We start from the raw sequence: 25,805 nt of genomic DNA, 5'->3' as shown, positions 1-25,805 counted from the left end.
ATGATCCAGCTGTGGTGCACATCTGTAGAGAGCTCGGTTGAGGAGTCATCGTTATTTATTTATCCAAACTCACAATCGTGTTTTGTTTGTGTGTGACAAACAAAACCAATGGGAGAAAGAAAAAAAAAATAGCATGGACTTAACTATATCTGCAAGTATAGTGCTCCTTACTACTAAACCACTTATCTGAAAGGATGGCGCTAAGATGAATGGTCAGTGTGTGTGTGTGTGTGTGTGTGTGTGTGTGTGTGTGTGTGTGTGTGAACAGTGGATGGATGTGTGCTGCTGTCACGGCGCAGACCTGTCATCCAGACCCCACTCTGCTGTACCTGTAGCCCCGGCACCGGACCACCTCCACCTGGGGGGCGGAGCCCAAAAACAAACGAGGTCTCGTCGGACCGATACCTTTTTGAGAGCTTGCACGAAGAGGCCTCTCCACTTGTGACTGTTCTCTTCACTGGAAAAGTCGTACATCTGCTGGGGCTGCATCGCTGTAGCGGCTCCTGGCGTGGCCGTGATCCGGGCTGAGCTGTCAGCATCGGCCCCGAATAGATAGTCCTTATGGGTGGGTCGGTCCGGAGCGGGTAAAGGGGGGAGGTGGGTGGAGGTTGGTGTGGGGGGTGAACGAGTCACACTGGTTTGTGTAAAAAAAGAAAAAAAAAAAAAAAAAACACACACAAAAATAATAATAGTAGTAAAAAATAAAAATAAACGCAGAATGATTTTTAACCACCACACTGCGAGTTCCACGTCGAGTCCGGGGTGACAGCGAAAAACTGGGCACCGAAAAAGCACATGTAGCCGCGAAGTTGACTCGCTAGCTTGGCGGCTAATAATAGCTGTAAACACAGAGCTCGGCTAGCCGAAGAGCTAACAGCTAATAACAATGTTGCTGGTCGCCGGGCTAATTAGTTTGGTCCCAGAAGTGTAAGGCAGGCACGTTTACGTCAAAGTTACAACAGGGAACGGGTCGCCCGGCCGTGCAGCCCGCTGCGAGCTACGTGTGGCTACCTGCCACCTAAAACACCTGTAACCTTTGCGAGCTAAGCAGCTAGCTGGGGCTACGGGCAGCTGCTGGCCTCGATGCGCTTCCACTCCTATGTTGTGGCACACAACCCCTCCAGCTCCAAACAAGGCACACTTTTTTCTTCGCGGGTCCTTTCGCATTTAGTCATCTTTTCCGCCGCTACCAGATGGCACGTCCAGCGTATATTCCTTCAGAGAAACAGTGGGAAGTCCAAGGCATTGTCGGTGGGTGAAGCGCAGCTGCGAGAAGAAGTCGAAGCGTTTTTTTTTTTTTTTTTTTTTTTTTGGTTGGAGAAGTCGGAATCGCTCACAACAACTCCGCTACTGCCGCTGCCTGCCGCTGCCTGCCGCTGCAGCTGCGCGTCCCATCCGTCCTCCAGGCACGCACGCTGCGTAATTTCATGTAACGAGACAGAAACGCTCGTATGATTATGTAATGATTAAAAAAAAAAAAGTTATATAAAATTACTAAATAAATCAACAAACACATTTTCTTTCTTCTTTTTCTTTTTTTTTTTTAAGTTGGGTGAAACATTATTATACAGGCTTTACACAAATACACACACACACAAATCCAAAAGGGACATTTATTCTGAAACAATAAAGCAGTTAATTAGTAATGACACCGTTAGTTGTGAAAGTGATCTAATTTAAACATTTTCTACACCTTTTAAGGTTCATTGGCGGAGTTATCATTGTTATTCTGCCCTCTTGTGGACAATCTGTATATTACATGTCCCCGGAACTAATGGGATGCTTCCGAAACCTGTACATATTTTTTTTTTTTTTTTTTTTGTAAAATCTCACCCAGTTTAGAAGTAGCTTACTGTTCACTTTGTTATTTATCGTAAAAGTGTTATTTATCCAGGATAAGAGCTGCCCTTACATTAAAACAAAAAATCCTCCTACAGATGCCTCTGGTGACATCACAGAAGGCAACTAATCTTTGGAGTAGCTTAGGTTTTTATTGTTCCTGGTATACAGCCATGTTAAATAAATTTTAATATTATAAAAAAGTTAATTGGTTTCTGTAACCTAATTAAATTATGTAGATTCATTATTTGTTACAGACTGATGTTTTAAAGCCCTTAATTTATGTCAATGTTTTGTTTTTGCTTAAAATTAAAACATGACATTTAACATTGGAATATTTCATCAAACCAATAAAAAAATATAATAAAAGTATGTTTAATACTTGCTTAAAGGTTATTTTCAAACAGTACTTTTAATCTGACAAGCCTCATTGGAACCCATATTCTAATTTATGAAACATGAGATATCAGATTTGATCTATTTTAACAAAATTAAAATCTACTTTCAAAAGTGTTCTGCTTGGCTGAAGCAAAACGCCCTATCAGCAAAATATGAAAACAATAAAACAGATGGAAGAGGTGTGTGTATATGCCCCAGACAGACTTGAATGGCCACGTTTAATGATCAAAGTTCTACAGCAATCATTACAACCCAAGTTGCAATAAATACCACAAGGTCTGGCTGATGGATTAGAGTAGGATGATTAAAAGATCCTAAACACTTTCCTGTAGATCTGCTAGATCACCTGAACCCATTTCTGACTTTGAATGACCCAGAAATGCAAGCCCTATCATGTATGCACCCACAATACAACCATTAACTTCATCTTTCTAGTCAACACTAGTGGAAAGAAGAAGAAAAACTCAAATTGCCTATTAGTCTAAAACAGCTGTTTTGTTAAGATGCAGTAGTGAGTTCAGACTGTGTGCACTGCAGCTGTACTGACAAAAAACATAACAGGTGATACAAGCAAAGGACTCCATTTACTAATTATACAGTTCGTTAATTTGTATGTTAACAAATCAGAAAAAAAACAACAACCAGGAAAATAAACAGATTTGTACCAGTTACATTTGAAGACACTCATTGTTATCATGGTTTTGTTCAGCTTTGCCACCTACGCCAGCATCCATCACAGCTTGGGGATGATGCACCAGTTATTGCACCTCTTGTGATGTCATCAACCCAAAGCACGCAAACGAGAATTAGCACATTTTTCAGCAAAGCCCCAATCAAAAACTTTGTATTTTTTATAAAAAGTTAATCGATTGAAAAATATATCTTTTAATCTCTCTGCATCATGTATATTTGCCCAGTGCCTTTATTAGTGTAAAAAAGTGACAATGGCACAAGCATCAGAACTTCATGCACATTCAGTTAATCCAAAAAAAACAAAATTTTTTTGGAGTAAAAATCTATTAGTATTCATTTGTTGGTAAGTAAATAAAATAACACTGACAGATCTTCTTGCATGTATGTCTACAGCAGTACTCACTAGGGCAACTTTTTTTTTTTTTTTTTTTTAAAAGGAGGTAAGTTTAAAAAAAGATCACAGTTTTAAATGACAGAAAATCACAAGGTCAAACAGTTCATGTAGGTTTGATATCATGGGGAAATTAGAACTGAAAACAACAAAGAATCATCCTTTCCCCATAAAACGTCATTTCCTGCGCAGAAAAATTTGATGCCTTTTTCCATTTAATTACTCAAGCATACTCAAGTCAAATGTAGCTATTAAAGAAAGCACATCAGCACCACAATTCAACAGGTAGAAACAACCAACTTAAAAAAGGGCACGTCCAGATTCTGTTTCATATCTGGAAGTTAATACTCTAAACAAGTAATTTCACAAGTTTAAAAAAAAAAAAAAAAATTCACGGTTTCATATTTAGCTTTGCTGCTAATTGTAACCCATGATGCGTCTCATTCCAAAAAGGTTGAGTAGAGGTTTAAATGGGCTTTTTACAGCGATGTGAGAGTAAACATTCCTGTTTGAGCACTTCAGTGAGAAAAGTCTTTAAAAAAAAGTCAAAATTAAGGCGCAACTTCAAGAGGCTCTGTGACGCGTAAAGTTTGAATTTCCAACTTCAGTCTGGATTTCCGTCGCTTTTGCAGTCTCATCACGCCGACCGCTGCGAGCGTCTACAGCGTGAAGCGGCTCTCCACCTCGTCTGCAATCATTTCAGCAATGGCGAGGGAGGAGGTAGCTGCTGGGGAGGGGGCGTTGCGCACGTGGAGCACCCGGCTGCCCAGATCGCCTACACCGCCGTCGAACACAAAGTCATCCACGAGGTTCCCATCCCGGTCGAGGGCCTGAGCTCGGACTCCCGTCGGGCCTCTGGACAGGTGGAAACGCGGGTCAGTGAAAACCGCCAAAACAATCATATAAGATGGTATAATATTTTCACTACCTGAGCACATCATTTAGAGAGAGTTCAGGGATATACTTCTGCAGAATTTTAATCTGCGCACCAAGGAAAACCCCTCGGTACATTTCCCCCATCCCGTAACTTAGATTCTTAATTATAAGCTTCTGAAGGCCTCTGTGAATAAAAAGAAAACAAGAGAAAAAAAAAATATTGAGCCTTAAACACTACATGCATATGACCACAGGAGAGATGACCAACAACATACCTAAAGGAGAGGGCGTCTGCAAAGTCTTGGGCGTTGAAGTCGTATAGGCGGTACCCCTCCCGTTTAAAAGCAAGGACTGCATTGGGGCCAAGCCAAACGCCTCCATCCATCCTCGGCGTGAAGTGAACACCAAGGAACGGGAAACGAGGGTCGGGAACCTAAATGAGACGCTAATTAGTTAAAGCTGAATCAGTCACTAATCGACTGAATCAGTCACCCTAACCCTTGAATCAGTCATTCCTTTGAAAGCCCTTTAAAAGTGTTTGGGAACTAGGAAACTGAGCTACTGTCATTTCAAAACCATTTCCTATTTTTTTAATGCATGGTGTACAGAAAGTAAGATATTACAAAAACGGACAAGATTTTGCTGATGCAGAATTCTGTAGAATCGGAAAATAGAAAAACTTGTGATTAATTTCCAGTTCTATGTTTCTCTGAAACAGAACTAAAAAGTCAAAAGGAAGTTTGTCATATTTACAGGTTTTTAACATCGAAAACCTTTGCAGGTTTTAGATGTTTCTCTAAAACCTAAAATCAGGAAAAGGGGGGACGGGGTTGAGGTTGTTTTACTTTGTACATCGGAGCATAATTGCTGTAAAACATTCTAACATGACCAGCCTAAAATCCCCAAACACGGCTTTGACGAAAACCTTACTCTCTCCATTTCCATAGACTGTAAAAGGCAGAAATCTCTGCTCCATTTATTTCAAAATTCAAACTAAGGTCATTTGATTTTATTAATGCAAATAAAATCCTTATAAGAAAAACTGGTTTATACATAAAATGAGTGAAAAGGCTTAACTGTGTTTTTTTTTTTTTTGCAAACTAATACATCTGTGTTGTTTTAATTTAATAGAAAATATGACTTAGGAGTACAGAGTGTTTTAAATGAGAAGGTCACAAAAACAAAAAAGCTGAGAATTGTAATTCAGTTAGAAATATTTAGCACCCTCCCAGTACAAAACCCTGGCCAACGTTCACGGTAGACACCAAACTCAGCACCTTCCTATTCCTACCAGGCCAGTTTTTAGGATTCATTCTACCCTGATGGTCTGGCTTGGCCGTGGTTCTCATGCTGGGAACAACACCAGCCACAGAACATCACCCTGGTTCATGGAAAAGGTTCCTGCAGTCAGAACACGCCTACCGAGTCCGGACCACACTCTGCCTTCAGAAGACTTACAGGGTAGATGTTTCCTTTGACCAGGTAGTGTTTCTCCGGTTTCAAGACCAAGTAATCTCCTCTGAAGGGGACGATCCTTGGTTCCGGACTGCATCCGGATATCTGCGACAGGCGGTCCGAGTACAGGCCCCCGCAGGTCAGCACATAACGACACCGCACTTCATCGCCCTGTTAAAAAGGCAGAGTGCACAGCTAAGGGACAACAGAACGCAGGTTCAACTTTGTGAAACTTTAATCTGACTGAACCTCACCTTTTTATCCCTTATAGCGATAGGATATTTCATTCCTGAAAATGAAATGAGAAAACGAGAAAAAGAAGCAGACGGAAAAACCCGGTAAAAGAAAAATAAACGAATAGCCACGGATTTTAGAAACTGGTGACAGCGTTGAGATTTTTTAAACGTTCCTTACCCTCGGGGCTCCCAGCTGGGCTCTCTTTGACCGTGGAAATATCCCTGACCTCGAACTCGGTAAGCACCGCGCCGCCTGCCTCCTCAAAGTCTGTGCCGTACCTGAGAGCCACCATCCTCCAGTCCACAATCCCAGTGTAGGGCGAATCCAAGGCCATTATGCCCTGAACAGATGACAGTAGGTTAGCCTCTCCCCTCACGCCTTTACTGAATTTAAACACACACACACACACAAAAAAAAAAAAAATCCCTTTTTACCCTGCAGTACGGCTCTCGCTCTCGGATCCCCTTGGCATCAACCACGCTGAGGTCGCGCACGTTGTTCTTCAAGCCGCGTTCGTACAGAGCTTTCAGTCTGGGAATCTCTTCCTGCTCCACAGCAACAATTAGCTGTGGGAGGGGGAAAAACTAACTGTCAGCATTAAAGTTCAATACTTAACAACTAAACATTTTAATGACAGTGTGTTCAGAGCCGATCAGACGTTTACATCCACTAATCATCAGCATAGACGTCATTTGATTTGGACCTATGAGACGCATTTGTTTTATCAGGCGGTATAAAAACTTCTTTAGTTTCAGGAAACTTGAACTAAGGGCACTAGTTTTGTGGATTTTCTCCAATTTATTTGCAGCACATTGCAAACAAAGGTTCAAATGTATACATGCATGCCCAAACAAATACTTGTTAAATGTCATTTAGCTTTTAGTAGCCCTTGACACGCTTCTGGTTTAGTTCTGGTGGGATATTGCCAGCTCTACCAATCAGAACTGGTCTAGTTAGTGTAAAGAGGTTAGCTTCCTGGCCCAGCTATTGAGCATGTTCCCTCAATGTTTAATTAAGGTTGAGGTAAAGGCCTAAGGTTAAACTGTTTTAGCCATTTTAAAACCAGTTCTGACGTGCCTTTGGGATCAATGTCCTACTAGAATACCATTGTCCAAGTTAAACCTTACTCCAGTTGTCAGATTTTATTCCGCCCACGTTGTGCGGTGCACCAGTACCGCTTGCACAGTGGTCCGAGTGGTACTTTGACAGCAAGATCAAAACAATCCCTCAGCATGATGCCTCCAGCACCATCATGCATGGCAGATGGTACCCTGTTCTCAGGAATAAACTCCTGGCTTTTATTTAAACTGTTATTTATTTGATTTGATTGTGAAGCATTTTGTCGTTTCATCCTACAAAAGTGCCGTATAAATAAAATTCACATGCTTCTTGTTGTTATGGACAGAAGTATAATCTTTTGTCCAACCCCAGCAGGCGTTTGGCCGGTGCAGATGGGCGGCTGCTAATGTCTGTCACGCTTGAAGGTGTTGATTTTTGGAGAGGGCGCCCTCTGGGTCCACGCTAAGGTAAAACTCTCTGCACAGGGACACCGCCGTCCCAGAATCCCGCGGTTCGTTACAGGGCTTGTGCCTTGGTGGTTCCAGTTCGTCCCTCCTGACCACCAGAGGGCGGTACTGAAAGCCCTGAATGTACCCTTTGCGTATGCGCCGTGCAACTAATAACACCAACGGCGTCACACCAGATGACCAATCAGAACCTATACATAGATTCATAGAGCCGTAGTTACACACCTAACCTTCGTTCCTGAGTCGTTCCTGAGCATCCTAACCACTTTTAGTTTCATCGGAGGTGACAGTTTGGGTCAGATGGATGGGTCGGGTGTTCCAACACAATGATCCCAAAGACGCCAAACACGGTTTTGGTTAAATCAAGCCAGTGTTGTAGTATTCCAGTCCGAGACTCGAACTCGAGTCCGAGTCATTAGCTAAATTTAGAGACTCGTGACTTGACTTGGACTTGAGCACTGATGACTCGAACTTGGACTCGGACTCCTACATTCAGATCATTCTGACTCGGAAATTGAGAAAAAGACTCGACTTTTTTATATCATTAAGCTATAATTTTAATATGTCAGAATATTATTTAGTGTATGATTTTAATATCTAAATTATTAGCGCAATGTGGTGGAGTGTGTATTTATTTTTTTTTTGTTTAAAAACATGTAGGCTATGCTTACTTTAGTGCAGAACTTGGACTCGACTTGATCAATAGTGACTCAACTCGGACTTGACTCGGACTCGACTTGGATTTTTCTTAATGACTTGGACTTGACTCGGACTTGAACACTGGAGACTCGAACCTGGACTCGGACGCAAGGCATAGTGACTTGACTACAAAACTGAATCAAGGCGATGCTTAGTTTCTAAAGAGGTCAGTTGAATATTGTCAGACTAGAATTAAAAAGGCAGGTCAATGTCAGGAAGCAAAAAAATCTTCAATGGGGTCTACCATTTCTGATAATATTCAGCCAGAACTAGACCAAAGATATGTCAATGGCTACAAAGGTGTGTTGATCACTCACGCTTTTGTAGCTAACGCACAATGTCAGACGAGGGACATTACACAAATATCAGTGAGGGTGCATGTATACATGCAGTCTGTGTCTATCATTTTGCCCAAAACCCCTCTATAAATTGAAATCTGTGCGACCAAATCTTGTTTTTAAATATACAGACCCCATATAGTTCAACTGATCATTAAAAGACCCCAATTAATCAATTAATTCAAGCCAACACTGAGTGCACACGTTTACTTAGCTGGGCCTAGACAGCATGCACTCAGATGTGGATCAGCTGACCGCCTAGAGTACGTCGTCTAAAATCAACAGCCTTCACAAAAAAAAAACCTTATCAAGTTGGAACCCACCTTTCCACATCTCTTATAAGGAATCCCTTTCTTCTCACAGTACTCGTACGCTAAAGTTGCTCCTCGTACGCACAGCCGGGCCTTCAGCGAGCCGGGCGTGTAGTAGATGCCGCTGTGGACGACTCCGCTGTTGTGGCCACTCTGGTGTACGGCTGGTAGGACACACAGATTGGTGGATAAAAATAAATACGAACGTGAGATTTTGCATAGTTTCAGAAATAGTAATGTTCATGCGTTTTATATCTCCTCCATATTTCTTTGGCTCTGCTTTACAGATTATATGGTGTCTATAAAGAATTGCATAAATGGTGAATCACTCAAATACGTTTCATATTAAAATCATTGCAGAGTTTTGTTTCTTGATAAAAAATTAAAAGCCCAACTTACCGAGCTCTTTCTCTTTCTCTAGCAGGACGAAGGTGAGAGACGGATGTCTTAGAATTAGCTCTCTGGCTGAGGCCAGGCCCACGATGCCAGCACCGACAATGGCCACATCATACGTGCTGAAAAACAGAGGCAGCAGTGCAAATTCCCACTGCAACTCAACTGGGCCACAGAATGAAGACCGAGCCTAATATTTGACTCAGTGCTTCAATGTGTAACCGGCCACCGCTTTATGACCAACAGACCTTTGAAACTTAACAGCATGGGAAATCTTTCTAGAACTGTGCTGCTCAAGCTGGCTGCATGTTGGAGTAACTCTTTTGTTTTTCTTTCTGCAAATCTTTTCGAGGAACTTCAATTCCTCCTTGCTTTTTTGGGATTTTTGTCCCCACTATTGTTGGATACTGTTCTGCTTGAAGGATTTTTTTTAATTTTTGGGACATTTGTTATGATGCATAACTATGGCAACCACTTGTTTTTTTGTGCAACTACTGTTAATCAGCAGCTGATTAACAGTTACCGCAAGCTAAATTCTTGCGGTACTTGTGCGTTCGAGAATCCATCTTGTCACACTCCCATCTCAATTATTTGGGGCTGAACCAAAACCGGTTCTGGCCAATCACGTTGCAGTATAATGGTTTAAGGCGGGGACATACCAGCTGTGAGGAAAGCAAGAGCGGCTGAGCCCACAGCCGAACCAACATAAACATGGCAGCCCAGGAGGACGCATGCGTAGCTGCTGCTATCACATCTGTTTGGTCAGAATCAACAATTTCTTCTTTGAAAGAACAGCAAGTGTCTTGACCAGCGTAACTTCTTGTGGTTTCGCATGGTGCTGGCTGCTTACATTTTCATTTGATACCGTGATTGGCTAAAACCAACCTTTGGTAGGCGGGCACTTAGGAGTCGCTACGCCCAATCAGCTCGAAAGGTTCTGCCGAATGTCCCTCCTTACCCCGAACGGATTGGATGGGAGCAGATCCAGATTGATAATGTGCAGAACGTAGAGTGATACACATTATCTATCTGGCTTGCCGGGTTAGATTAACATCTCAACAGCCTCAAACCCTCAGAGGAGCTGAAATGAAGCGCCGAGGATGCAGAGCAGGAGCAAGAAGAAGAGAGAGAAAGAGGAAACTTAAGCAATCTTTTCCCTCAGTTATTATGGGAAATGTGAGATCTTTGGGAAACAAGCTGGAGGAACTCCAAGCAAATTAAATGCTGATGTAACTCATGCGGGTTTCTTCAATGAGTTGTTGTAGATGCTGATTGCTGGGTTGTCAATAATGTTCTTCGTTTTATGAAAAAAATCCTTCTTTGGGAAGTCATCTCCAGAGGTTCTAGAAAGGTCCCCAGAACAGAGCCGGTCTTCTCTATCAGCTTGTTGGGCCTCTTTAAGCCAGTTGCTCTGATGCTGCTACCCCAGCAGATGATCGAAAAGCTGTGGCAGGTTCTGAAAATTGAGGTACACCGACGCTCTCCATCCAATTGGACCAAGCTTAATTTTGGGAAAGAACGCTAGATAATTTCTGTCTCTGAATGTCCAAAAGGTGGCAGACTTGAATTCCATCTCTGAACTAATCTCTTAAAGACCTCAACAGGCAACTCTTCAGGAAGCGAGTGAGTTTTTTTTTTTCTTTTTCTTAAAATAATGTTTTAAATTTCAGAGTTTGCTTTAAAAGCAGCTTACAAGGAGGAGCGCAGTTTGTGCGTAGCAACAAATGTCCACAAATAAATGGTCAGAGAGAGATAACGAGGGACAGATTGGGACACAAAACTTTGCACAGAAAACAGAAACCTGAGAATCTCACAACTCTGGTTCTTTTATACAGTTTTTCCATTAGTACCACCAGTCCAGCCAATTTAACGTTTTTAAAATCTGACAATGAGAAACGCCTCTCGTCTAGTAAGCAACCCCTCTGCCCTCCCTCAGTCAGTCTTACCTGTGGAGCCGCCTGCCTGCAATGCCCTTTAGCAGCTTCGGCTGCGCTGCACAAACCGCCTTTAAAACCGCTCCGCTCCGTATTCTCATCATGGCTCTAAACTTTTAACGAGCGGCTCGCGGCTTCTCCTTCATGGCACGGCGGTCCGACGCACTTTCTGGGCTTCGTTCGTCCGTCTTGCTCTTTTGTTTTCGCAGCTAGCCATTGACGGCGCCCCCGCCGCGTCCCGTGAGTCAACTCCGAGACGTGGCCCCGCCCCCTTCGACGGCTCGGACCCGTCGGCAACCAACGCATCTTACGTTCGGCCAATAGGAGAGCACGTTTGCGTTACACGTCGGCGTAGAAGGTTGCAGAGCGGAAGCGTTCCAAACGTAAACAGTAATCCGTGCCTTTTGGAGGACAGGTGGGAGTCGGAGTGTTTTTACTTTCTTGTTTTCTACCTGCGGCGCTGCAGGCCGCAGAGCTAATAATTGTTCCGCTTTGTGTTTATTCCGCAGCGCAGTCATGGGGCTGCTGTCGCGCGCTGTGCAGTCTGCGGCGAGGCAGAGGGAGGCCAGCCGCAGGCGCTTCTGGGGATGGCTCAATGCTGTTTTTAACGCGTGAGAGTCCTCTAAACCCTCAGAGTTCAAATGCAAAGAAATAGAACAGTGGAGTACGCTGCCATGTTGATGAGTTCAAAGTTTGCGTTTGCCTAAAATGTTCAGGTATTGAGGTAAAATTAAATTATGGCATTTTTTAGGGGATTTCATTAGAATCAGACATAATTTAATAATCCCAGAGGGAAATTACTTTTGTTACATGCTCCAGATATTTATTTGACAAAAATCACCGGCAGCAACATTGCTGGCTCTTGTTGTTGTTAATACTTGGGGAATTTTATTTTATTTTATTTATTTTTTAGGTTTGGTGACTAAGTCCTAGAGGACATGGAAGAAGGTTGATTGGATGCTCTGGCTCATTATGCAGTGACTCCAATTAAGGCCATCACCTGGGGTGTTTGCTGCTGGATAAAAATCCCTTAGTGTCTGATCAAAGCAAATGGTTCCAGTTAAAGTCCCATTAGAGTTTAGCATACATGTGTAAGGGACGGGTTAGGGTTGGGTCGTGATAGTTGGGACACAGGCTTTTATTTTATTTTTTCTACGGCTGCACAGTTGTCAAAGTGGCACTCTTTTCTGCCGTTTTTTAAATCTTAACTTGTGTTGTTTTGGTGATTTTTATTTATTTTACCTCCCTTATCCTGCTCTGTGTGGCCCAGTCAAGAAGGATCGGACCTCAGTGCCGCATCATATTTACACCCCCATGGAAGCAAATAGCCATTGATTACTAATAACATGTTCCTATAAACTCTGATCAAACTGAAAATATATGAACCTAAAAATACATCAAAAACATTTTGAGGGATTTTGGTCATTTAAAAAAAAGAAATTATTTTTATTTACTCAATACTAAATGTGCTCCCATTAAAGTTTTTTTTTTCAGCGTGACATTATGCTCAGCAATGAAGAAGAGTTAATTTTAAAGTCTTAGATGTCTTACCCATGGTTGGCAATTAATTTGTGAACATCTGCACATTTTTAATCCTACTAATGTACATTATGCACCATGTAATGCGATATTTATACATACTACCAAGTGGTTCAACATGCATTAGTGTGAAAGAGCCTTCAACTGACTTATTTATTTAAAATATGTATTAAAAGAGCCAGCCCTTACAAATGGGGCACCGGGACCAAGTGGTCTGGTGTTCAACAGGGTTTGATGAAGTGTCAAGTTTTTCTTTGGACACCAGCTGCATTTGATTCATCTTCAGTCAAATAACTTCATAAATGAAAGTAGCTCAATGTTATTTATTTTTTTTCATTTAAAGGCCCGGTATCATTAGGACTTCAGGTTCTGTGTCGATGGATTCATCTCCTTCCCAAACATGACTGATTATATTCCATCCGCGTGTGCTTTACACTGTTTTCTTATTGTTCAGGGTGGATAATGAGAGGATCAAGGCGGTTGGTCCGGACAGAGCTGCGGCAGAGTGGCTGCTGAGATGTGGTGCCAAAGTCAGGTTTGAAGGTTTTGACCGCTGGCATCACGACTACAACGGACTGCCAACAGGTTCTCTTGGCAGATACAAGATCCAGGCAATCGATGCCACCGAATCCTGCATCATGAACAGAGGGTTCGACTACTTGGGTCAGTGCAGAGAATGTCCTGCTCTATCTTCTTGCAACTCATGCAGTGCTCAGTGCAATTTCCTTTAAAAAGCTCCAACTTACCCTGCAAGCTTGTTACACAACAGAAAGCATTTGCTTTTAGTAAATGCAGCGATAGTTATGCACTTATGTCACGCTAGTCTTTTCTTCTTTTTTTTTCTTAGATGGCTTGAAGTTTGTGGAGGAAATTAAATTCAATAAATGCGTGTACATAGAGGACGTCTGCATGGAAAGGTTGAGTTCAATGGAGAACCTGCAGGCCAGTCTTTACATGATGGAGGTGGTGTCATGCGGAAACGTGACCGACAAGGGCATCCTCGCACTCCACAAACTCAGGTCAGTGGTTACGAGGTGCTTTGTAAAGATTTTTTTTGGGGTTTTTTTTACTCGGTAATTTGGTAAATAAGAGCAGTAGCAAAGAGAATGCATTAATGAATCATTACTTCCCTTCAGGAACTTGGAGTATCTGTTTCTCAGCGATCTCCCTGGAATCAAGGACAGACAAATGACTGTGGACAGGCTGCAGAGGGCGCTCCCGCGTCTGGACATAGCACTGGACCTGGACTGATTCAAGATCTGAAAGATCAATGTGTTTGTTCTGCTCCAGAAAAAAAAACTTCACATGAAATGGTCGTCGGAGTAAAAGAGAGATGAGAGGAGAATCTGAATTTGCAGATTTTAGTATTTTTATTTATTTGTGCTGCAGGCGTTCAGGTGGATGTATGGGAGTTATGTTGTGTCGTCGAGCTTTAAAAAAAAAAATAAATAAATAAATCAACAAACAGCAGTTCAGGCAGTTCTCGCTGACATATTCAAATTTATTCAAGGTTATTCAGTTATGCTGGTGGAAAAGCTTAGGACTTTTTTTTTCTTTTTTTTAATTTCCTCTTTAGAATACTTTGGCATTTTGGTGAAAGCATCCTTAGCATTAAAAGTTCCAGGGATAAAGAAGATGAAAATGAATGAAGGGTAGTAAACAGGAACGTTTGCAGCTGTATTCTCTGACGTCAAATATAGATTTTTAGAACTGATTAAGGTTTGTACTCTGAATTATAACTTACTAAAAGATTAAACTCGCTACAAAAATGTCACTTTAAGAAAGTCCGTTGTATAATTTAAATAAAAAAAATTTGGCAAACTGGGGAAGGCAGTAGAGCATAGTTTTCCCCTCAGTCAACTCCGTAACAACAAGCAGAGCAGCATGGCGCTCCTCTTTGTCTCAAAATATCAGCTTAGAAAGCTGGCAAGACACACAAAGCAACACGTCTGACTATACACGCTGGGTACAGTGCATAGGATCACAGTAGGAGGCACCCAGCATGCCTCAGGAGGAACAAACGTGGTAAAAAGTTACTAAATCTTTTTTTTTTTTCTTTTACTAAGTCTTTTTTTTAAGATTGAAAACTACAGTCTATGAGACTCTGCTTCATTTCCTGAGCAGTCCAGAAAATGCAGACGTTCGTTTCTGATCAGGATGGTCGCGTTTAGATGTTTGGGAGGTGGTAGTTGAATTTGCGCAGGTTGTTGTAGTACTTTTTGTTGTCCAGAGCTGGAAAGATGCTGCTGCTGGTCAATTGTGGCAAATACTGGAAAGGGGGAAAAAAATAATAAATTTTAGATACAAATTTTATAAGCAATTAATGAATTTAACTTTTTTTATTATTTATGGTGCCTTTCAAAAGTATTCGAACCTTTCCCTCTTTTGTCACGTTACAGGCAAAATTAAAAACATTTTTAATTAGAATTTTAAATGATCCAAAAAGTGATGATTGTGAAGAGAAAGGAAAATCATGCACATTTTTTTCATAAATACACAACTGTGGCGCGGCATTCCAGTGCGATTAAAACAAGACCTGTCTTCCAATCTCTAAACCAGTTTTGCGCATCTAGAGACAAAACATTTTGACCATTCTTTTTTGCAGAATAGCTTCAGTTGTAAATTGTAAATGTTAATTTCTCCCCACAATTTCAAGACATACAGCTCTGGCTGTATGTCCCGGGTCATATTCCTGCTGGAACGTGAACCTCTGCAACACTCTTCACTGTTTTGCAGCCTCCAACACGTTTCCATCCAGGATTGTCCTAAATTTAATTGCATCTATCTTCCCATCAACTCTGAACGACTTCCCTGTCCCTGCTGAAGAAAAACGTCCCCACAGCATGATGCTGCCACCTTCATGTTTCAACATGAGGATGATGCGTTCAGAATGAAGTGCAACGTTAGCTTTCCACTATTTAGGGAAACAAGTTAAACTGGCCTCATCTTCTACACGTTTGCTGTGTTTTCTAGATGCAAACATTCTTATGGCTTTCTCTTAATGAAGATGTTTATACAGGCCAAACGTGGAGTAAAGTTTTAATTATTGTCCTGTCAACAGATTTTCCCGCCTGAGCTGTTGACCTCTGCAGCTCCTCCAGAGTTACCATGGCCCTCTGTGCTGCTTCCATCATGCCTGACCATGATGCTGTTTGTTCTGTAGTGTTCCCCTACAAACCTCTCAGATTTTAGCTTTTTAGGGTTGAATGCATTATGCATGCTGCCTTTTTCAGATGCTTATTGTTTTTTTTATGGGTTTTTAGTGGTATTACTGAAAACCACGCGTCATATTCATTCCAATTTGAAGTTTTGTGCGACTTGTTTTCGCGCATCTATCAATTCCCAGTAAATTACAATGAAGTTTTTGATTTTAACTTCTAAAAAAAATAAATCTGAAAATGTTTAAGGATTATGAATACTTTTCTAAAATAATGGATAAGTAAACTTATTTATCTTTAGTGTTTTAACTAATGATACCAATAACATTTCTGTGAATAAAGAAATTAGTTGTAAGCGCTTTAGAAAGATTAATTACATTTCTAGCATGTATCCCCCCCAGTGGCGGTTCTAGACCAAATTTACCGGTGGGGCCAGTGTTTTTTCATAGGGGCACAGAACAAAAAAAAAAATGAAACAATAAAATGGCAATATTTAACTGTGTAATAATATTAAGTGAGCCACTTGTGGTTTTGGAACTGCAGGTTTCAGACCCCTGATCTAGCAGATGAAAACTTTTCCCCCCAGCTCAATATGGCTAAAGTTAAACGTGAAACGTCTTAATTTTTAAATCCTTCTAAGAGTAAAACTGTATAAGTAAGAAAATAAAATTGGTCAAAGTAACCAATCAGTTATGGTTTCTTTGCCATTGCAAATAATTATGAGAAGTTTATTTAATGTTATGTCTTTAGTACAGGGGCCATAACAGGGGCCAGGACTATTTCTACAGGGGCATGGGCCCCTGTTGGCCCCTGTCTAGAACCGCCCCTGATCCCCCCCCTATCCTTATTGCTCACCCCTGGGGGAAGGTGCCTCCGAGGTAAACGTGTCCTCTTGTAGTTGGGCCGATCCTGCTCCCGAGACAAGCTCTCGCTTTTCTCTCTCATACTGTCAAAGTAGGGGTGGCGCAGGAGCTGCTCGCAGGTCAGCCGCTCGGACGGGTCCATTCTCAAACAGCTCTGCATGAGACACACGTTTAAAAAAAAAACAATGCATGAAGATAAAGTTTCCATGTTAGGAATCATTCTTTTTTTTCTGATGGGGCTTAAGGACTGCATTCTTACCCTCATGAGGCTCAGAGTTTGATGCGAGAGATTAGGATATTTTTGATCCAAAGATTCCTGCAAACCCCAACACGACGAAGCAGATCAATAACATTTAGATTTGATATTTTCCAGATAAAGGTTTTGACAACCGAAGGGAAAAAACACGTTTAGACATCTGATGCAGTCAGATGGGACCCTCACCATCTCCGGTGGCTCAGGGATGGAGACTCCACAGAAGAACTGGTTGCTGCTGAAAACCTGCTGGTGCCGAGGGATCAGATCTCCTGCAGGAAGAAACAAAGTTGTCCAACTCGGTCAAGTCTGTTTGGCAAAAACAAACAACATACATTGTTTTTCCTATCTATAAAAAAGAACTGGGCTTATTTATTCATTTTTACCAAAGGCTCTGAAGTATTTTGGAATTAAATAATTTTTCAGACAACATCCCCCAAAACATATCAGCAGATACAAATATTAGGAAGCTGCTTGAAAACGCTGTTTTTATACTATTCAAACATATTTCGGAAGACTGAAAATAAAACATCAAGAGGGCATAATTCTTCACATTACCAACCAGTGTTTGGATAGCCAGGTATGTAAAAGCTAACGAATCCCTTCAGAGGAACGCAATATTAACTTCAACTGTTAAGAAAACAACATTTAAATAAGAAATATTATTGAATTGAGTTACATTTTCTCATTTGTCTTACTGTCTACCTATTACACATGCTTGGATTAAGACTCCGCAAAACATATATTCATCATAATATCATTGTTCTTGATCTTATTGTTGCAAAAGATTGTGTTAAATCCAATCTTTGTAAACTCCAGGTGTCACAAATTCACGTTTTTCATGGCTTTGATAGATTCAGCTGGTGTGAAGGACCCTGACTGCAGGGGGACGTTCCTCACATGATGAAGACGGAGACCAAGGAGCTAAAGGTCCCCCAGTGTACGCAAAGTTATCGCGATGACAGATGAGGAAAGGAGAGGAGTGAGAGAATCGTGGATTTATTTCAGCCGTTGACATTATTGCAACATTTGGCAATGATGCGGCCCATCCAAATGTAGATCGTTATTTAAGTCATTAGAGAGAGAAGTCAGCTGTCTCAGACCGTCACTGACAGGCGCTGATTCTGAAGGGGAAAAGTTCACTCGCTTATTTTGCTTCTCAAATCAAATCGTATGTTTTTTGCAGAAAAATTCAAACTTGTCAAAAACCTATTTAAGGGGGGTAATTAAAGTGTCTCTCGTATTTAAAATCCACATTTCTGTGTCCAAATATCTAAACCGTCCCACAGGTTCAGGCCAGCAGCAGGCGAGCCTCACCGAGAGTCTTCCTGATCAGGTAAAGCTGGTCCATGTCGGACTTGCCGGGCCACAGAGGAATCCCAGAGAGCAGCTCTGCAAACACACACCCGATCGCCCACACATCAACTGGGGGGCCGTATTGAGTGTCCCCCACCAGCAGCTCCGGGGCCCGGTACCACCGAGTCGCCACGTAGTCTGTGTAGTAGTCACAAGGGCCAGCTGAGAACACAAAAGGTTCATTTTAGGGGCGAAAAAGCTGACACAAATCAGACTTAGGACGAAATTCAACACAAAAACATCCTCAAGATGCTTTTTTTTTAAACCATGTTATTTTGTATTTCTCTCCTTTGAATGAATTAACCCCAAGTATTAAACAGAAGGAATAAAGCAAAGTGATGCTAGAACAGCATGAGGGAAACTCATGTTAATACTTTTTTTTTTGTAAAAAATTTGATAACTTTATGGCCAGCAATAACTACAAAAACATGCAGTTAACGTCACTTCTGAAATATGCTGCAGAGCTGACAACCCGGAGCTCACGGTAAAATGATCTGGAGGCTCCGCCAAGTATCATCAGATTATCAGCCGGTGCCAAACGGAGAGACTTACTGAGAACCCTGGCGAAGCCAAAGTCACAGAGTTTGATGACTTGCTGTTTGGTGATGAGGATGTTTTCTGGCTTGACATCTCTGTGAATACACTGCAAAGACACAAACAGCAGCGACCCATCACCAGATGTTTAAAACGTTTTGAGTAAATTCTGATTTAAAGTTCAAACATACAGGACTGTCTCAGAAAATTAGAACATTGTGATAAAGTTCTTTAATTAAAAACCTTGAAATGTCATACATTCTGGATTCATTACAAATCAACTGAAATATCGCAAGCCTTTTATTGTTTTAATATTGCTGATTATGGCGTACAGCTGAAGAAAACTCAAATATCCTATCTCAAAATATTAGAATATCGTGAAAAAGTATACTAGTAGGCTATTCAACTAATCACTTGAATCGTCTAATTAACTGGAAACACTGCAGGGTCTCCTGAGCCTTGAAAAACACTCAGCTTGGTTCAGTAAACTAAATCACAAGTATGGTGGTGGTTAAGAGATGACATAAGATTCTCACAGTAACTGGTGTACTGACCATGGCATTACTGTCCTTGATTGGCCTGCCAATTCCCCTGACCTGAACCCCATAGAGAATTTGTGGGGTATTGTGAAGAAGAAGCTGAAAGACACCAGAGCCAACAATGCAAATGAGCTAAAGGCCGCTATTGAAGCATCCTGGGCATCCATAACACCTCAGCAATGCCACAGGCTGATTGCCTCCATGCCACGCCGCATTGATGCAGTAATCTGTGCAAAAGGATTCCCAACCAAGTACTGAGTGCATTAATGGACATTTTCAAATGTTTGATTTTGTTTTGCTGTTATAATTTTATTTTTTTACTTGGTCTGAGGAAATATTCTAATATTTTGAATATCAGCTGTACGCCATAATCAGCGATATTAAAACAATAAAAGGCTTGCGATATTTCAGTTGATTTGTAATGAATCCAGAATGTATGACATTTCATGTTTTTTTAATTGCATTACAGAAAATAAAGAACTTTATCACAATATTCTAATTTTCTGAGACTGTCCTGTATAGAGAATGAAGTAGCTATGTGGAAAAAAAAAAAAAAAAAAAAAAGAAACTCTTGAGGCCAAAGGTGCTTTGTGGATTTTATGGGACCCCGTTATGCAGGGGCCCTTGTTGTGTCTAGGTGATGCATTAACTGCTGGTCGGCCAAGGGGAAGGAATTCCCGCTTTAAAAGAGAGCCATAAAGCAGAGGGCTCGGTGGGAGCTGCAGAAGGGAGGAGAGCGCAGAGGAATTTGGAAAAACAAGCTGAGGGAAAGTCTTTGACAACGGGAGGATGCACTGCACACCGACTGAGAAGAGACAAAAAAACACGAAGCAACTCACTCACATTTTGTTTGTGACAGAAGTTGACGGCCTGAAGAGTCTGCCAGGTTATGCTTTTGACGAGGTGCTCCGGGATGCTGTGGGAATCAACACCGGACCGTCAGTTCAGTCCCCTTAAGGGGATCAGCATACGCAATGATCCCATTCATGCAGCGGCTAACAAACAAAATCATTACAATCAAATCAAACCACATGAGAGAAGAGGCGCCTTTGCATCAACTTTTCACATCACAAATCAAGAAAAAGTCAAAACCTTCTGAATGCTTTTTCAACGCTCTGGTCTGCTTTTTCATTATTACATCTAATCTCTTAATTTATCAGCAAATCCACAACTAGCCCTGAATTAAGAACCACAACCAGTCTGTGCTTTCCCTTTCTGTGTGTCCAGATGTTCAGACACATTTTCTTCCCTCAGTAGTTGACAGTGAACAACAGAGCTGCTGTTTCCACTGAGAGCCTTGATGTTCAGCAGCACCCAGGCTTTGTTGGCCGAGGAGCGGCCATCGATCACCGTTGCTGTGGAAATGGCCAATTGGAGCTTTGTGTCCGCTGATCGATTATAATCTCCATCCTTTTCTCTCCATTTTGTTTTCTCTGCCTTTGTGCCACCTGAATGCATCGCAGCTGGCGGGCTACAGGCCGGGGAGCAGAGGGGAGAAACGAGGCGGCCAGATCGCTCCCTACGATGAGTCGCGGCTTGCTGCCAATGAAAAGCTCTTTAAGAGCATCCCTGTAGGCATACCAAAGAGAACCGGTCAGCCTCCGCGGAGACGGGAGCCCGGCGCATCCAAACAGGACAGAGCGTGGTGGACGCCGACATAGATTTCTGACAATTCAAGCTGTAGTTGCTGCAGCGCACTGAAATTCAACTTTGGTCTCAAGTTGCGACGCAGTACCTTTATATTCAAGCGGAAATTCAAAGAGAGAAAAAAAAAATCCCAGACGGCAGATTGCAACAATGATAGAAGTTTAGAAAGTGCAACCCTATATTTTGAACTGGACGCTGCTGAAGGTGCCCTTTCTGTGCCGTGATCACGCTTGCTTTGCTCAGGGGCCTAGCATGGTAAAACCTGTCCCTGAGTATATATATATATATATATATATATATATATATATATATATATATATATATATACAAAGGACAATCCATACAATTAAAACTCTTTTTTCTGTTCTTGAAACAGCATACCTCCATATTGAGTATAATATATAATATATATAATGTATAATATAAAGTAAATTACTTTTAACATACCATCAGGAAGACTTTTCCTTCTCGACTTGAAACGAATACTAGTGCAATTAATTGAAATTGTTTTTGATTTTAATTTGATCTTGAAACCAACAGCCGGAGACAAATTACACATTCAACAAGAGTCCTGCTGTGTGAGAGGTGCTTAGACATTTCTAAGGCTACGGTGCCTTCAAAAGTATCCCACAAACTTTAATCCCTCTTACTGGGATCTCATGTGGCTTTTCTTTTTTTTTTTCTTCTTTTTTTTTTTTTTTAAACATCCGTGTCCTCTAAGAATCTGGCTTTTATTGAAGAGTGGCAAGAAGAAAGCCAGAAGAAGTTCTCTTTCTTGTATCCATTTCTGCACTGCAAAAACAGAACTAAAAATTAGTAAAAATTTTCTTGAAATTAGTGTATTTGTCCTTGATTTGGGCAGGTAAATAACATTATCTGCCAATGGAAATAGTCATTTTACCCCTAAAATAAGACAATTAGATATAATGCACTTGAAATAAGATGATGGAGATGAGTTCTTCCTATTTTTAGTGCAAAAATCTTATTCCATTGGCAGATTATCTTATTTACCTGCTCAAATAAAGGTCAAATACACTAATTTCAAGAAGATTTTAACCTATTTTTGTTCTGTTTTTGCAGTGTGATATCCAGATATCTCTGTCTACATACAGAACAGAACAGTCCATGAAGTTCATTCAGCAGCATGATGCTGGGACGGCCGGTCCTGGTGGCTAGGAAGACGGATTAAGCCGAAGCAAACAGTCACAAAAGAAAAACTATTTAACACGGCAGAGTGGGGAGAAAGTTCACCTTCTGGCAGAGCGTCAAGCTACAATGGAATGATTTAGATCACAGCTCGCTCGCGTGTTGGACAGACATCCAATCGACGGAGAAACTGCTATTCACAGATACTCTCCATGTGACCTGACTGAGCTTGAGCTTGAAAACAAACACAAACTAGCAGCTGTGAATAGAAAGAATGGGTCTTCTACAACTTCTTAACTCAGGGGCTGCTGAATACATATATATATATATGTAGTCCTATTCTGTTTTTTTTTTTCAATAAATAATTCCATTTTCTTAATACATATATATTCAAAATTATTACTTGGTTCTCAGCCATTTTTAGCCAGTTAGTAGGAGCCACATGGTCCAAAGAGCCACCTGCGGCCCCCGGAGCCACAGATCCCAGATCGAGCAGATAAAATACATTTAGGTTTGAGGGTGTAAGGAGACGAGGGGTGAAAAGGCTGAAGCGGGGTGAACACTATGATAACAAATGACCCGACAATGACCTTCGCTCAGAGACAGGTAACCGTGTGATGAGGAGACACACCCACCCTGCTGGATGGCGGTCCAGCTCGTTGAGGACCGTGTGATCGCAGTACTCAAAGACCAGGTGAAGCTTCCGCTTTCGTCTGAACACCTCGATCAGGTTCACCAGGTTGGTGTGCTTCAGCTGCTGCTCGGACACAAAGCACAGGACACCCACAGTTCAGTCGGGTTTGTACCCGGTGACCCAGTTCACGGGGCGGCGGCGTCTGCTGCTGTAAACGCTCCATCTGCGCTTTTGGCCTCATCCTCTCACTGAACGGGAGCTCATAATAAACATGCTGTTGCCCCTGACGACCTGTCCTATTTATGGGATCCTGGTGTCCGGCGGACCACCAACGCTCCCACCCTCTGCATGACTAATTAAAACCCTGATGAATGCACAAGTGTGTCTTTGGGTAGTGGCAATAAAAAAAAAAAGACAACATGCATGACTTTTCAACAAAGATGCAGTGAGTCTGAATTGTAGTGTTGGGACCCTCATCTTGGGTGATATTTGATGAAGAATATTAGTTAGGCGTTTAAACTTATTTCTTCACTGTATAGTTCATACTAAACGCAGCATGTGACGTTCACTTTTTCTGATCCCTTATGATGACCTGGTGTGAGCGTTTTATGTACCTTGAGCATCCTGATCTCCCTCAGGGCGATCTTCTTGATGATGGGATCGTCCTCAGACTCCACAAACTTCTTGATGGCAACGATCTGTCCGGTGTTCTTGTTTCTGCACTTGAAGACGACGCCGTACGAGCCCTCGCCGATCTTCCCGATCTTCTCATACCTCTCCATCCTCGTCCCAAGGTAGTCAGTGAGGGATAAACAAACAGTGCCTGGCGTGCAGGGAGGCTGCAGGAGCGTCTCTGCAGCTGCAAAACAGGAGCAAGAGGTTTTGGCACCCGGCGGGGGAAAACAGAGAGCGAGAGTAATCTGACCTCTGGTGGCTTCAGTAGCATTAAAGCATAATTGCAAAAACTGAGCTGGTTTTACTTTTATTGTCATTACCGTACCTCTGCGTCAGAAACTCAGGTTAACATGCAGCAGAGAACTGATCAGTCCGTATTTACATCCATCTTTAAGCGCGCCTGCCTGTAAACTAAGAGTGTGTGGAGGCGTCTTTGTAGAGATCTAAATGTTTAAGATAACCTCTTAAACTGCGTGTAAAGGATAGACGTCCGGAGAACATTACACCCGTCTCCTAACCGTTAGATTGCATAAGAAGACATTTGCAATGCAAAGTGTGTGAGGAAAATTTCCCTGAGGGTTCAGAGAGGAAACAAATGGAGTTGAACGGCCAGCGGAAGGGAATCAAAACAGTGCACAATTTAGATAAAGGGATTAGAGGCACTTTTAAAAAAAATGCATATTTAGTTGGAAAAAAAAGTCAGGATTTTACATTGGAGAGCCTAAGGATCAAGCAAATAAAATAAAGTTATCTATACTTTGTTTCAATCTTAAATTTCAACAGGAAGTTCTTATTTCTGAATTTAAAATAACTAACACCTACTTGTCTGCAGATGTTTATCAGACTGATGTTTACTCAGGGCGATGCTCCTCTTCTTCCCCCACACCCAACCTGCAGGAAGGACGACCACAGATCAACTATCCCACAGCTGCCACAGGGGGGTGCATTTAAAGCCTCAAGCCACAAGTATTGAACTCCTTTTCCAGGCACGCTTTTCAAAATAAAACGACGTGGCCGTCTCTTGAGCGCTGCCCTGGGCAGAAATGATCACGTTCCAAGCTCATGAAGGAGCACTGAACTGACTTTGATGGGCTCCCTGAAGCGCTGAAACAAACGTTAGTTATAAATCATCTCTAAAAGGATCAGCTTTAAGATCAATTTTTCTGTGTAGGTTAAAGCAATGACCTTCATGTTGAATCCACTTCAATGGAAAGCTTATTAGGCTTTATTATAAACACAATGTAAAACAGCAATGTTAAAATCCAGAGTTTCTTTTCACCATTTTGCAGACAGGATTGACAATCAGCTCTGAGCTCACTCATAAGTCTGGAGACAGCTGCTTTTAAAGCCTGCTAAATGTCACCATTTTTAAGTTATCCAAGGTGGAAATAACTGGGGATAATTGTCAGGATGATCATTTATTTGCTCGACATAGATGGAGAGGAAATAAATCTCCATGGGCCCGTTACCGGTGTGAACAAGGTTTTAAAGGTTAAAGTTGTTTTTTTTTTAATAGTGATCCTTTAAAATCATGTTAATGAGCTCTCAAAAGAAGCGCCAGTGAGGGGATGTTTCTCTGGCCCCTCCCCATGCCAGCTGCTGCACTCTGCTGGTCAGCTGGCTGAAAGGGGATGCTGATGCTGCACTTTTCTCTTACTTAAAAAGTAAAGTTCATACAAGTTGAAACATTTCATTAGACGTGAAACAGGCATGGCTGGAAAGCTGGAGCATTACCCATCACTCTTGGAGCTACAAACTGTTAAGACACCAACTCCAGGCTTTGCTGGAGCAGGCAAACATCTAGAGGACATCATCTAAAAATGTCTACTCTAGAAGCTAACATCAGCTTCTTAGACCTTATAAAGAGCAGAGCTGCAGAAATGTACACTGGCCAGGACGATGTTTTGAGACTGCTACCAAATTCAGCAAGTTTAAGTTTTATCTAGCCTGTATTAGCTTGAGAATGCACCAAAAAAAATCATAATAATGCAACAATGTTGCATCTCTACTTATTTGCATTAGGGCTGAACGATTTTGGAAAATAATCTAATTGTGATTTTTTTTTCTTAATATTGCGATTTGATGCGATTTTTTTTCCAGTTTAATTTATCATGTCTTTTTAAACATATACAAACAACAAATCATTTTGTTTCCTCGCTGTGCAGATTAGGTGCTAAAAGACCCGCAGCATCTAAACTCAGAGCAGAAATGATTGCGTTCTGCCTACGATATATTTCAACCAAAATTGCAATTTTGACTTTTCTTTGCGTTAACCACAAGCAACAAAAATGGCGTCTAAATAAAGACGTTTGTAAACAAGGACTATTCAAAACAAGAACTTTTAATGTTTCTATTAATCAGAATATTATT

The 25,805-nt window shown here is 41.6% G+C and overlaps 4 protein-coding genes across 6 annotated transcripts in view; 1 reads left to right on the top strand and 3 right to left on the bottom strand.

Moving 5' to 3' along the window:
* Nucleotides 1-640, bottom strand: part of LOC105932910 (son of sevenless homolog 2 (Drosophila)) — a 51,655-nt gene extending 51,015 nt beyond the window's left edge. The window contains exon 1 of the mRNA XM_012872228.3: nt 406-640. Within this exon, the coding sequence (XP_012727682.2) occupies nt 406-489 (84 nt within the window). The 5' untranslated portion in view covers nt 490-640. The remainder of the gene's footprint in view (nt 1-405) is intronic.
* Nucleotides 641-2,439: 1,799 nt separating this feature from the next.
* On the bottom strand, nt 2,440-11,319 carry l2hgdh (L-2-hydroxyglutarate dehydrogenase). Its single transcript, XM_012872255.3, has 10 exons — nt 11,104-11,319; nt 9,164-9,279; nt 8,777-8,928; nt 6,325-6,456; nt 6,068-6,230; nt 5,908-5,942; nt 5,657-5,824; nt 4,474-4,631; nt 4,251-4,382; nt 2,440-4,177 (listed from the first exon to the last, which is right to left on the bottom strand). Exons 1-10 carry the CDS (start codon nt 11,193-11,195, stop codon nt 3,982-3,984), a joined length of 1,344 nt encoding a protein of 447 aa, XP_012727709.2. The 5' UTR covers nt 11,196-11,319; the 3' UTR covers nt 2,440-3,981.
* Nucleotides 11,320-11,327: 8 nt separating this feature from the next.
* On the top strand, nt 11,328-14,075 carry dmac2l (distal membrane arm assembly complex 2 like). Of its 3 annotated transcripts, none has more exons than XM_021321368.2 (5): nt 11,328-11,506; nt 11,606-11,702; nt 13,085-13,293; nt 13,478-13,649; nt 13,767-14,075. In XM_021321368.2, exons 2-5 carry the CDS (start codon nt 11,608-11,610, stop codon nt 13,879-13,881), a joined length of 591 nt encoding a protein of 196 aa, XP_021177043.2. In that variant the 5' UTR covers nt 11,328-11,506; nt 11,606-11,607; the 3' UTR covers nt 13,882-14,075. The 3 variants fall into 3 exon arrangements, with proteins under 3 accessions (XP_021177043.2, XP_012727731.2, XP_012727732.1); XM_012872277.3 differs by having other exon boundaries at nt 11,601-11,702; XM_012872278.3 differs by lacking the exon at nt 11,328-11,506 and having other exon boundaries at nt 11,695-11,807.
* A 35-nt stretch (nt 14,076-14,110) lies between these two features.
* On the bottom strand, nt 14,111-24,375 carry cdkl1 (cyclin-dependent kinase-like 1 (CDC2-related kinase)). Its single transcript, XM_012872275.3, has 10 exons — nt 24,258-24,375; nt 23,375-23,619; nt 22,762-22,883; nt 20,177-20,249; nt 18,813-18,903; nt 18,222-18,422; nt 17,094-17,176; nt 16,911-16,967; nt 16,644-16,805; nt 14,111-14,899 (listed from the first exon to the last, which is right to left on the bottom strand). The coding sequence occupies exons 2-10, from the start codon at nt 23,540-23,542 to the stop codon at nt 14,798-14,800; spliced, it is 1,059 nt and encodes a 352-aa protein (XP_012727729.2). The 5' UTR covers nt 23,543-23,619; nt 24,258-24,375; the 3' UTR covers nt 14,111-14,797.
* Nucleotides 24,376-25,805: the final 1,430 nt, after the last annotated feature.

The sequence above is a fragment of the Fundulus heteroclitus genome, chromosome 19 (assembly GCF_011125445.2).
Source record: "Fundulus heteroclitus isolate FHET01 chromosome 19, MU-UCD_Fhet_4.1, whole genome shotgun sequence".
Lineage (NCBI taxonomy): Eukaryota > Metazoa > Chordata > Actinopteri > Cyprinodontiformes > Fundulidae > Fundulus > Fundulus heteroclitus.
This window is presented reverse-complemented; position numbering and strand designations above follow the sequence as displayed.